The sequence below is a fragment of the Chenopodium album genome, chromosome 24 (genome assembly GCF_948465745.1).
Source record: "Chenopodium album chromosome 24, dcCheAlbu1.1, whole genome shotgun sequence".
NCBI classification, from domain to species: Eukaryota; Viridiplantae; Streptophyta; class Magnoliopsida; order Caryophyllales; family Amaranthaceae; genus Chenopodium; species Chenopodium album.
This window is the reverse complement of record NC_137857.1, coordinates 1,555,369-1,569,096: the sequence shown is the minus strand read 5'-3', so window position 1 is coordinate 1,569,096 and position 13,728 is coordinate 1,555,369. Positions and strand designations below refer to the sequence as shown.

The window sequence follows — 13,728 nt, the reverse complement described above, 5'->3', positions numbered from 1 at the left end:
ACAAGTAATATTAATATAGTTCCTAAAAAAAAAACACACACACATATAATTAATTATTTGTAATGTAAGGCCTATTCTCATTGACTGAACACAGCTAAACTGAACTGAACTAATATTTTATAAGAGAAGGAAATTAGGAGCTGAACTGAACTAAACTAAACTGAATTGAGCTGAACTGAACTAAAATTCAACGTATGAGAATAGGCCCTAAGTGTTTTTTTTTTTTTTTTAGTTTTTCTTTGGAGTGTTCGATTCATTATAGCTAGGTACGTCAAAACTATGCTATCAAACTTAATGTTAAGGGATTATGATTTATGAAGCACTTGGTACGTGGGAACGAAGCGTGTGGGAATGAGTTGGAGTTTGGTGATTATAGGAATGAATGGCACATGCATGAAAACCCAATTATAGGGGTTGCTTTTTTGTTGCTTCTTTTGAAGAAGATGCTGCTTTATGATTCGAATCCTAGATTAATCTTCAATCACATACATTCCTGTCATCAATCATCATTGTTGTTTTCACTCGTATGAATAATAGAGAACCTTCTTATTCCCTGGCCTAATGTTGTTTTGGTTTCTTTTATTGTCAACTTTATACGAATAAGACGTTAATTTAACCATTAATATAGAATTATTTATTACAAATTACGCAGTAAATTTTCTAAATTACTTTATTTGTTATCAAATTATTCCATTTCTATTTTTACATTATTATTCACCAAATATAACTCAAATTTTCATGATTTATACATTATCTCGTTAAAAGAAATATATATATATATATATATGCGGGATAGTATCAAATCTTTCTAGATGATGTGTACTTTCAAAAAATCAAAATTTTATACTTTGATAATAATTTTACTTATTTAGATAATTTATAAGGAATAGAAACTATTCTGCAAGTAAATACAAGTGCTAGTCCCTCCTTGTCACATATCAACATGCAATTGCATATGCCAAAATTACAAGTTATCCATCTATAACGTGGGAGTTTGGACGGTTTACACCCGACTAATGAATTATTTTTGCTCATTTGATGATAGGTGCGTCCAAATGCATGAAATAAATTTCACCACCTTGACAGCCGCTCGCTAGCTTGTTTTCTCTTCTAAAGTCCTAATGACCAAATCATCAAGATTCAAGACCAACCGCCAAATGACACAATTATATGACAGTTAAAGGATGGTCTAAGGAAAACTGCTGACAGATTAAAAGTGCCTAATATAGGTTGATAATTGCTTAATGTAAAAGGTGTAAATAATATAGATTGATAAGTGTGATGTTCTGAAGGTCCCACAAAATTGTCATTTGTCAATGATAATCTAATTCTACAAGTCACAAAATTAAATTTATAATTAAAGCAAATCCAATGCTAAATTGCCAACAATGCAAGTCAACAACTACATATACATGTCAGTTGATTAAGTAGTTTTTGTCACCCACTAATCCACTATGTACATACATTGATACATACCTCCAAATATGAAGCTTGAAATAGACTACTAGTTCATAATTTGAGGTGTACAATAATTAGCTGTTATGTTGTAGTGAAACTTCTGGCATTTTGTCTTCTTTATTTGTGATTATTGTTTTTTTAATGCTTTAAAACAAGATAACTTGATTAAACTTGCAATAATGTATTTTCTCTGTTTTTTTTTTAAAAAAAAAAATATTATCATATTCATCTTTAGGAATATTTTGAATTGAATCATATATCATATTAAAAAAAAAAAAAAAAAAAAAAGTTACGATGTACATTATATTTTTGTAATATCAACTTTTTTTTTTTTTTCGTGTTTACATTATTAGATATCTAATGGTCAAAACGATGAATTGATAAGCGTCATTCAATCTGATCACTTATTCAGATATAGAGGGAGTATCAAACTAGGAATATTAGTATATTACCATTCATACAAAGAATTTTAGAAAACAAAACAAATCTAAATATAGCCCTATGTTTTAATACAAGAAAATTTACATATAAAGTAAATTAAGAGAGAGAGAAATGGGCAGCTGTCATACTCAGAAGAGTCAAGGTCAATGAATTAAGGAAGTGGGGAATATGCTAAGAGCAATTGGATACATAGCTAAGGAATGTGCTGTCAATATGCTGTTGTTCTTAAACATGCACTATTCATAACATGCTACTTTGCTGCTGCCGTTGCTTTCAGACCATGCTCATGCTAACCTCTAATCATTGGCGATTTCTTATAGATTGCTTATCAAACTTCAATTGATTTATCAAATGAATTGCAATTTGCAACATCCTTACATAATTACAAATGTTAAGTAGCTTTCCAAACTTTTTAGAACAAGTGATATAATAGAGGTGGCGCTTTACATATGTTTGTCAAGTACTCAAGTTCATTACATACGTTAATCACAAACTGACACAGTATAAAAAAATCCGATGTGTGTTCAATATATTGTGATACATTTTAGAATTTTTCTCTTTTTTCTTTTACACATCTATATTTGTCACAATAGTTAAAAAAATATTTAACGAGCTATATACCTAGTTTATGAGCCTATAGTTCATCATATATAGGGTTGAATTGAATATGGTTCTAACTACTAAGTATGATATGAATTAAAAGTTAAACAAAGATTTGACCTTTTGAGAGACTATGCTAGCGAATAGAGTCTATTTGTGTTTACTATGGTTTTAATTGAAGGTCAAGTTATGTTTATATCTTAAAATTAACTTGTAAATTATTACAAGTTTATGAAAATTTGGTATGATTTGATAAAAAGGCTCTAATCATTGAAATTTGAAGCCCTTTTGCCTACACAATCTAAGTAAGCCCAACTTAGGCCGTTGGATGCAACATTGTTTGTTTGGTTGACCAACATCAATATTGGCGTTATAAAATCATTATAACTATATTTCCCAAAAAAAAAGTCAATTTTTTTTAATGGAAAAAGTCATTATAACTAAAGAAAATTTTATAGTTGGATAATAATAATGATGCAATTATTCAACATTAATCTGGTGCTAATTATGTTGGTTTTTGATCACCAAGAATGACATTTTTAAGTAAAAAGGAAATAATGATTCTACATAAAGTGCTTTAGGCTTTATACAATCTTACAAATCACAATCTCCACTAGTACAAGTTAAATGTAATTCCAACTAAATGCAAGTTAGATGTAATGGCATAAGTTATTTTTTGCTGATGAAGCTAATGTATAAATAGTGTACCAAGTGAATCAAAATATGAAAATAAAATGATGATGTGAAACGAATGATGATCATATTCCATTTAGATGTAAGCTCTAAAATTGCTAATTAAGTGTGTTATCTCATGGACCCACTACATTTAACATATGCAACAATATAATTACAATGATTATAATGTTATGAGAGCCAAGAACAAATTTATCTATACTTAGTATTTAAAAACACAAACCAAAATTGACACATGTCATCATTCTTTCTCACCTTTCTTTATTCATTCTCCCTCCTTATGTTTTCAAAGAAATTCTCTCTTCATCTCCCCCTTTATTTCTCAATAACTTTTATATTTTGTAATCTTTATTTTAATTCAATAACAAATTAAATTTCCTAAACCTTCTCCTCTTCTCATTATTCCATCTATCAATTCAATTTATTCACATTCATAATTCATTTCTTTAATTTGACCCCTTATCTTCCCCCTCTTCTTATATAAATACAAATTTTCAATAAAGAATTTTTCACTTATTAAGTTTCAAAAACTAAAAAATTAGAGAAACATCTCTCAAAATTCTATGTGAAATTTCTACAACAATGAGGATTATGATTGAAAAGGGAAATATTGAGGTGGCAAGAATACTATGGAAATTCCATGGGATGACATTGTTTGCGTGTCATGGGGCTTTAATTTTGAAGATATTAAGCGCAATATAAGAGACATATATTGGTAAAGACTAAAGAAGAATATCATGCCTTCACATTTGATGTAAAAATTGTAAAATTATAATAAGTGTTTGGTATTTACGAAGTAGTTTTTTATACAAATTGTTTATTAATATATCATGCGATAGAGATATGATTTTACGATTTTAAGCCATTTTTTCTACAACTATTAGTCTATTACCACTAATTCATAAAATATTATAACATGTCAAAATACGATAAAATAATTATTCAATTAATTTGTAAAGGGTTTTTTTTTTTTTTTTGGTGACAAGATAATTTGTAAAGTTTCAAATAAATTTATAACTTAAGCATAACCCGTGCGTAGAACGGGTCCAAAAGCTAGTTAAAATTACAACATAAAACATAAGAGCAATATCAAACGAGGTGTAGCCGAATGGATGTGGCTAAATGGGAAGGGCAAAACACAAATCGTCACTCGTTTCATATCAACACTAGGCGAAAATATCAATTGGCCACCGGTTCAAAACCCCCATATGCCACCGGTTTTGAACCGGTGGTCATTTGGGGGGTGGCAATTAGCTTTTTAAAAAGCCACCGGTTCAAAACCAGTGGCAAAAACAAGTATTGCCACCGGTTAACCGGTGGCAATAATCTGTCCCGCTCTTATTTTTTGTGTATTAATGAGTATTTCCACCGGTTACAATAATGCCCTTAAAAAACAAAAAAAAAAAAAAATTTGCATTTTTTTCACTTAAAATGTAGCAGAAACATATTTATATGTATAATATAAATAAAAACACATATATTCATCAATATGTAAATAATTGTACACTTTTTAAGAATGAAAAACTAAATTAATAACTACAAATAAATTCCTTGTACAACAATTCCAATTTAGAAGATCGAAATTAATCAAATTACACAAAACTAAAATCGAATATAAATAAAAAATTACAATATAAATAAAAAAAAATTACAATATAAAAACAATATTCCTTCATCTTGATTCTTTGATTCCATTTAAGATCTAAATCAATAATATTCCTGCATCAATCAAAACAAAAAAAAATCGATTAAAACCCACAAAAATGCAAAAACGCAGAAAAAAAAAATCCACAAAAATAAAAACAAAAACAACTGAAAAACCCATAAAATCTACAACTAGTAATACCCAAAAGAAAACCCAGAAAAAAAAAATTAAACAAAAATGAAAACAAAATCCCAAAAATAATTTAAAAAAACCGAGAAAAAAAAAATCAAGATATTGATTCACGAACTCAAACAACAAAAACCCAGAATTAAAATTGATTAAAAATCAAATTTTAATCGATTAAGAAACTCAAACAATTCCAAAAACAATTAATTAAACCCAGAAAAATCAATCAATTAAGAACAACTTAAACCCAGAATATTCGAGAAATAACGAATTAAAATCCCAATTTGATTATAATCGAAAATCCCAAATTGATTATAATCGCATAATTAAACCCCAAAAAACGCATGCATCAATTAAAACAAAAAATCTTAGCTGCAGTAATTCTTTGGAAAAGCCCGATTTTCTTTGTCTTCGAGCTTTCATTCTTCAATCCACTGATTGGATCCCGAGGAAAGGGGCTATAGGATTGCCCACGACAAGCCAACATGACCATCCGGGGTGAAGAAGAATTGGGAGGTCGGAGAGATCGCGAGGGGAAAGAAGAGGGATAGAGGGGAATGAAGTCGACGGCGGCGGTGGTGAGACGAGAGAGCAGGAAAGAGAAGAAGAGGGACGGCGGCGGTGAGATGAGAGAGCAGGAAAGAGGAGATGAGATGGGAGAGAGAGAGGAGAGGAAATCTGGAGAGAGAGAGAGGAGATGAGATCAGGAGATCAATAGAGGAGATCAGGAAATTGAGAGAGGAGATTTGGAGAGGAGAGGACTAGAGGAGAGGAGAGGAGAGAGAGAATGAGGAGAGAGATAGGGTTTGGGTTTCTTTATAAGGGTTTTTTTTTTTTTAAAAAAAAAAAAAAGCAAAAGCCACCGGTTCAAACCGGTGAAAATAATTTTATTGCCACTGGTTTAGTTTGAACCGGTGGCAAAAACCTCCCCTCAAAATCCCGCCTATTTTTCCCCACATTTTGCCCACCGGTTTTTAAAAACCGGTGGCCTTAGGGCGGTGCTTATCTTCTTTTTTCACCTAGTGCAAGAAAGGTTATTCATATCTAATCTAATATATATATAGGAAAGTTTTTTCTCGAGTTTCTAGAGAGCCACATAAGATTTAATTGTCTTAGCGCGTCATATAGGATTCTAAATTTTAGTTGTAGTCAATTAAATAAGAGATCATTAATTTCTTTTAGAGTACTCATAAAGTTTGGCCATGGATATACTCCGTATCAAATTTCTCTCTCCCTCTCCTAAACAACAAATCCGTGAAGGAAAAGAAATCTGTTCTGTTAGAGCTTTCCCAATGGTGATAAAATTCGTTACATGAAGAAATATTTTGGGGAAAATTTTATCCCAATGGTAATTTTTTACCAAAAACTTCATGAACTTCTGTAAAAAAGTTCACACTGTGAACTTATTCACAAAAATATTCACACGGGCCCCAATCTCTCTAATTCTGACTTTTATGCCTTTTTTTCGTTTTTTTTCTTTTTTTTTTTAATAAATTATAAGAGAGAGATTTGTAAGAGAGTTTTTGGTTTTTTCATTGATGGGATAAAAAAAAGTTCTTTTATTTTTCTTCACCATTGTGCATGCTCTTAACGACATTATTTGGCATGTTATTTTGCTGTATAAGGAAGATCTACGTGAACTTACATATTTACCCCTTATTTTACCTTTCAAAAGACGGATGTACCCCTAGATTTGCTTCCCATGACAATCTGGCTGATCAAAAAAAAAAAAATACAAATACTCTTCCTTAATTCTGGCTGATCATAAATACTCCTCCGTAATTCTCACCAAAAAAAAATACAAATACTCTTCCGTACTAAATTTCTATAAAAAAAAAAACAAATACAAAAAATCCACAACGATCTCTTCGGAGTCGCTTGTTGATCTTCATCGAGCGCTCGACGATGCTGCAAACTGAAATTTTTGACAACGTGGTTGATGATGATTGCGGTTCAGAACGTATCATATCAAATATGAATAAGCTGAAATTGGAGGAAGAGGAGGAGGAGGAGGAGGAGGAGGAGGAAGAGGAAACGGAGTGGAAGACAACCTCGTTGTTAGTTTCTTTCTCTATTTTCTTATTTACTTTACTTAGGGTTAGAGTTCATGTTTAATTTTTGCAATTTCAATTTCGATATGGGTTGTTCGTGGCTTATAAATTCATACGAATTTGATTCTTTGTTTCTTCAACTTTAATTCTTTTCTTTATTGTTGTTGACAATTGATTGACGTGTCAATGTGTTTTTGTACTTGCAATTTTTGAATTCTTTCGAATTTCTGAAGTTTCCTGGGATTTTTCATTATTTTTGCTTGTTTGATTTTCGGGTAGGGTGCTGAATTTCGGATTTTTGCCTGGCAAATTTTGGGTTTTTGTGTTTAAAGTTTGAATTTTCGTGAGCAAGCCGAGGGGGGACGCTAGGATTTGGTAAGTGAGGCGGAGCGGATTGTGCAAGCTGGGGGCAGCATTCCCTGATTCTGTTTTTTTAAATTTTTTTTTTTGTACAGTTTGTTAATTTTACCAAAATTTTAATATGGAAGTTTTGGTTTTACTGTTTCAATGATTGCATTATATTGAATTAGTGTTTGTAATAGCAAATTAAGCGTGCTATGGTCATGAATCTTTGTTTTGATAATCGTTGTATATGATGGGCCAATAGGACTAGGCATTTCAACTTTTGAGTATGTCAATGTGGAGTTATGAACCTTTAATGCTATAGGGTGGTTTGATGGATTTGTCTATTACTTTTGTATCTGTTAGCAAGAGGTATTTTTGTTAAATTAATATCTCTTTGGGTTGTAAATGTATTTTTTTTAATACAATTTGTTCGAAACAAGTTTTGAAGGGATTGCTAAAATGGATTTTTAATGAATATTACATAGTATGTATGTGCACTTTCATTGATTTGGGATTACAGTTTTGTACTATCTTAGTGGAAGTATTGCAAGGGAGACGTTCGTTCTAGCTTGATTTAACAAATTTATTGGATTTGATTAGGTTAAATATAAATGATTGATGATTTCAAATTGTGTTGTACTTTATCTTTCTCAAATTAGTTGATATGACTGGGAGTCAAATAGGTTATCCTTTTTTGAATTGCACAATTATTTATCATATTGGACAATGGTTCAACAAGTTCTGATTCTTATGCATTATAGGTACGTAGTGAAATATGACTAGTACCTCAAGCAAGATAAGTTAGAGGTGAAAGACAATAAATCACCGGATAAGTATGGGGAGACATGATAGATTGATGAAAAATGGATGAGAGTTCAATTTCAATTCTGGGTTTATGGCTTATAAATTCAGATAATGATTGCTTATTATTCTGATTTGATTTTTTGTTTCTCCAATTTTAATTATTTATTCATTGTTTTTGACAATTGATTGACGATTCTGTTTGAACCATGTTATGTTATCTTCTCTGTATCTTACTCCCCTCGTCCCCTTATTGCCTGAAACTGCCATCATCATCGTAATTTCTTTTTTTGGTTCAATATGTTTATATGACTAAATTTTTACTTAACCTCGTCCCTTTGGTTTATTTTTTCTGATTTCTTTTGAGCATCAATTTTGTTTAACTTTTTTTAATTTTAGTATGGATTTATTATCGCGGTTAATATTTTTTGTTCAATCTGTTAATTTGACCAAAATTTTTAGCTCTCTTAGGTTTCTTTTTCTCTGATTTTATACGAATTTAATTTTTTCTAAAATTCTAATATGGATTTATTTATTTTGCAGTTGGCCAGCTGACAATTTTAGCGCTGAATTCGGTGACATCGTTGACATCGGTGATACCATTGACATCAGTGATGAGTAATCCCTTAATCACACTCTAATTTTTGTGGCATTTTTATGTGTAGATAGATTTTTTAACAACTATTAATTGTTTCTGAACCCCTAGAATCAATTTCTTACTTTTGAAAGTCACACTAGAATTCAAGAGGAGAGAAAATGTGACATCAAATATACCCTTTATCCATCCGGCCATAAACATATTTTTTGATGTGATCTAATGATAAACTTTCTTGATATTAAGATTAACGTCTATGTTTAATTTTTTGCTTTAGCAATTTGTATTTTTTTTTTTCACCTTAACAAAATTAATATTCAATTTTGATATATATCAAATTCAAAAGTAAATCTATTTTAAAAGTGAATCAAACAGTACATAATGAGAAATAAAATTCGTTTTAAGAATGAACCAAAAATGTTGATGTTAATATGGAGTTATGATTTTATGAAACCATGTCTTCTTTGTTAGGACTTTAGTGAATTAAACAAATTCTTATTGTTTTTTTATGCAGCGAGGTTGACATTTCTCAGTATAGTCAAAACTATATGTTATTACCTGCGGGAGCCGATAGTTCGGAGGTTATAGAAGACCATTTCTATATGGATGCTGAACGTGCTTTGAGAGCATATAATAGTGAAAACGTAAATTTTTTTCTCTTATTCTGATTTTTTAATTTTTATTATATATATTTTTTCAATGTTGTATCTTTATTTTCTAATTATTTATTTTATAAAAATGTCAGGGATCTGATTACAAGTATGTTCGTCGTCTTGGTGGATTGACACCAATTCAATCCCCACATGACCCAAATCATTTTGGCCATCACATGAATTTTTGGGCCAAAATCAGAGGCACAGAAAATGATCCCGAGCTGTTTTTTGCATCTGCATCATATGAGGATCGAAATGTCATTCATTGTTGCAAGCTTGGTTTTATTGGTATGTTTAACAGATTTATTTTATGTTTTGAAAATTTATTATTGATTTTCATTTATTATATATTTTCACTTTTTGAAACTAATTTTAATTAAATGTTTCCTTTTATTTTTTTGCAGATGATGAAACCCCTGGAATTCAACATTGCGAGCATATCAGTTGTTCAGAATGTGCTCGATTTGTTTGATGTTGAAGAAGTGAGAAGGACTAATGAGCTTTATTGAGAAGGATTAATGAGCTTTATTTCATGTTTACGTTCTAGACTTCATTTTATAGTTAACATTTAAGTTTTTTATCATTTGAATACTCGTCTTTATTTCATTGAAACTTTTTTTAAGATGTCTTAAGCTTTTAAGGATGTGCTTTTATTTGTCAGCATGGATTTTTTTTTTTTTTTTTTTTTTTTTTTTTTGTGTGTGTGTTTTTCCCAATAGCAAATGCTCATTTACTCACATGATAAAGGGAAAGACATATTACAAAACTTCGATTTCATGCAACTGCTTAAGCATCAAGGATTTTATATTGAGGAAGCTAGCAACTACTCCAAGTTGTTCTTTCCATGCATATTAGAGAAAGAGTTTTTATAATAATCAAGGTCTAAAGCAAGGGCCACAGTAGCCTCAAGGTAAGCCCTTACCTGCATCAACATTTGAGAACCCAATTCAAGTGCCCTTAATCATAAAACCAAGTTTAAAGGAGTATCCGAGCTCTGTTTGTGTCCATGTTTAAGTGTGTCACCTTAAGAAGAAATTTGAACTAACTTTAGTTACATTCGGCATTTGTCAACACTAAATCATATGCCCAAATCAAGCGCCTTTTATCAATAAACCAGGTTCAAGGGAGTATCTAAGCTCTGCTTGTGTCTATGGTTATTTTTGTCGCCTCAAGAAGAAATTTGAACAAACTCTAGTTGGATTCAAATCAAAGTCAAGCTTGGACAAACAGTTAATTAAGCATTGTAATTACAATAACAACACAATAGATTTCAAATCATTAAACAGTGAATATATATTGGTCCAAGCTTAGTTTGACCCTTCTAAACTAACTACACATGAGGTCTACTAATAATAACTCCCTTGTATACCAGTTTCTTGTGGTACAGGCCCAATATATAGAGGAAAGTAGTAGCACTGTAGCATCATATACATATGTTACTCCAGTCATATATTTACTGGGAAAGGAAGAATCAACAAAGTCAAAGTAAAACCCAGAAGGGCAGAAATGCAACCTGCTCAACATTGGTAGAGAAATTAGATTTTCGATGATTAAAATATGCATAACATAGCACAATAGGCATCTCATCTGTTACTTTATCTCACCCCTTTCTTTTGGTTCTTTAAGAGAGAGAGAGAGATGGAAAACAAGGTCCATCAAGGGGCATGGTAATTTTGCTTTTGTATATATTTTGATGCAGGGGGGTCATTGTAAATACTGCGAAGTATAATTCTCAAATTAAGCTTATCAGAATAACAAAATTCATATAGATCTCACTAATCAAATTGTGTTTCATTTTAAACATAGAAAACACTAAAATAGGCCCTGAACTACTACTGATTAACAAAATTTGGCAAGGATACAAGCAAATATGAGCATATGACTTACAATTGAAAACCCAAATTCTATGCTTAATCAAGGGCATTTGAATCCAAGTCTAGATGATGGTTGGATTGGCTATCGCTTGAATAGTTGTTTCCAATCAGATGATGCAAAAGAACACCTGCTGCAACACTGACATTTAAACTCTCCACGGCCATAAAGGACTGAAATTCTTCAGCAGACAACTTATTCTCCGTGTCAGCTTCCACATCATACTCAACTCCTGTCAGTGATATATCCATGGGAATATTTCCTGGAATTCTCACCAATTGAGTACATGACCTCTCAACAAGAGGCCTCAAACCTGTTCCTTCACTCCCCAAAACAAGAATAGTGGGTTCTCCAGGTGCAACGTCACGTAAGGGAACAGCTCTAGAAGCAACCGAGCCTCCAAGAACTCGCCAACCATTTTCAGAAGACGATGTCAAAAATTGCATCATGTTCTTACAAGATCTAATCTCCATCAGCTCAAGTGAACCAGCACTGGCTTTGCTCACCACACCACTCAAAGGAGCTGAATTCTTCCTACATAATACCACCCCCGATGCTCCAAAAAAATATGAAGAACGTATGATGGCTCCCAAATTCTGAGGATCAGTGACCTCATCTAAAGCTACCCAAAGAACACCCTGGTCTTGTTCAAAAGAGACAGGGTCCAATTCCTTTATGTTCACCATCTCTAATGGAGAAGAGTCTAGCACAAGACCTTGATGTGGGCGGTTATCACTGACCATGTTGAGATCATGCTTGGAAATCTCTCTAATGCTTAAACCAATCTTCTCTGCAATCTTCAACACCTTTTCAAAGCCCTTCTTATCCTTCTTTTTCTTATTATTCTTACTCAACTCTATTCCTTCCTGAACATAGAGAGTATAGAATTCTCTTCTTCCAGCAGTTAAAGCAGCCAAAACTGGTCCAACCCCATAAACCCCTTCCCCGATCATCTTTGGAACGCTCGACTCAGTTGCCTCTTTAAACATCTTCTTACCCCAGCTTTCTTGCTTATTCCACCTTCGCACCTCTGGCTTCTCAAAACCCACTCTAGCATTCACCACTCTACTAGCTCTAGTCCTAATCTTATTCCATCTAGGATCATCGATCACATCATTATCTCCAACACCATTTTCCTCAACACTGTCATTCCTTTCAATATGCGGCTTCTGCCAGTTTTTTCCCATGTCAACCCGCCTGCTCCTCCTCCTCTCATCACCATTTTCCTCAACATTATCATTTCTTTCAAAACGCGGCTTATCCCAGTTTTCTGCCACATCAACCGGCCTGCTCCTCCTCCTGTCATCCTGAACTGATGAGCTCCCACTTTTCTGAAGAAACTTCTCAGCTGAAACCTCCCAAGATGATTTACTACCAACTTTCGCTTTCACAACTCTCTCAGGCCTCTCCAGCCTCCTCGACTCCCTCACGTTACTATCATCTAACCAAGGCAGAGAGTTTCCACCTCTAACCACACCACTATCCTCAGCAGCACTATTCAAATTTGATAAACTCCTAATTCCCCCAAATTCACACTTTGGCAATCCAAATCCAACACAAATTTTACCAAAACTCAACAATTTTTTTGTGGGTTTAAGAAATTGAAGCGTTTTATGAGCTCTTTGAGAAGACCCACAAATAGGAGCAGCAAAAATTGTACAGTTAGGGTTTAAAAAGGGTTTTGGATAAACCCCATGTGATAAAAATTGAATCTTTGAGGTGTGAAGTGGATTGGGTTGTGAAGAAACCCTTAATGCCATAGGTAAAGCTTGATTCTTAGACAAATTACAGTACATAATGATAGTAGTTTGCAACAAAATTATTACTTGTATAATTTATGATGAATTTGTTCAGAAATTAGCACAAAAATGAATCAAGAAAATACCTATAGCTTAGTTGAGATTCAATGGCTACACTAATTTCCGGCCAGAGCACTAGTTCAGGCCATCTTTCTCCTGCTTCTCGCCGGAGCCCGGAAGTTATCAAGGAGATAGTGTGAGCTACTCAGCTGTGTGACCCTGCAGCGTGCAGACTTCTTTGTATTTCGTATTTTCTTTGTACAGTACTTCATAGTAAATAAAAAACAAAATAGTGTTTAAGCCAAAAATTGCCTAAAGAGATAACCTTGGTTAAAATGCCAATAATTAAGGGTTCGTTTGGCATTGTTATGGTTTTCCGTTTTTTGGTTTTTTGTTGAATAAAAGTGTATGATATATGTCACATAATGAATCAAAAACTATTTAAACTTATTAAAATCATAATAATTTTGAAAACTGACAACAAAAAAGTAAAAACACCTTTTTCTTGTTTCTTGTTTTTGGTTTTTAGTTTTAAAAAAAAAAGAAAACTGAAAACAAAAAATGATTCCAAACAAGCCCTAAATTAATA

General features: G+C 32.3%; 1 protein-coding gene across 1 annotated transcript; it reads right to left on the bottom strand.

Moving 5' to 3' along the window:
• Positions 1 to 11,245: 11,245 nt before the first annotated feature.
• LOC145611900 (uncharacterized) lies at positions 11,246 to 13,389 on the bottom strand. Its single transcript, XM_081667282.1, has one exon. The coding sequence runs from the start codon at positions 13,134 to 13,136 to the stop codon at positions 11,379 to 11,381; it is 1,758 nt and encodes a 585-aa protein (XP_081523408.1). The 5' UTR covers positions 13,137 to 13,389; the 3' UTR covers positions 11,246 to 11,378.
• Positions 13,390 to 13,728: the final 339 nt, after the last annotated feature.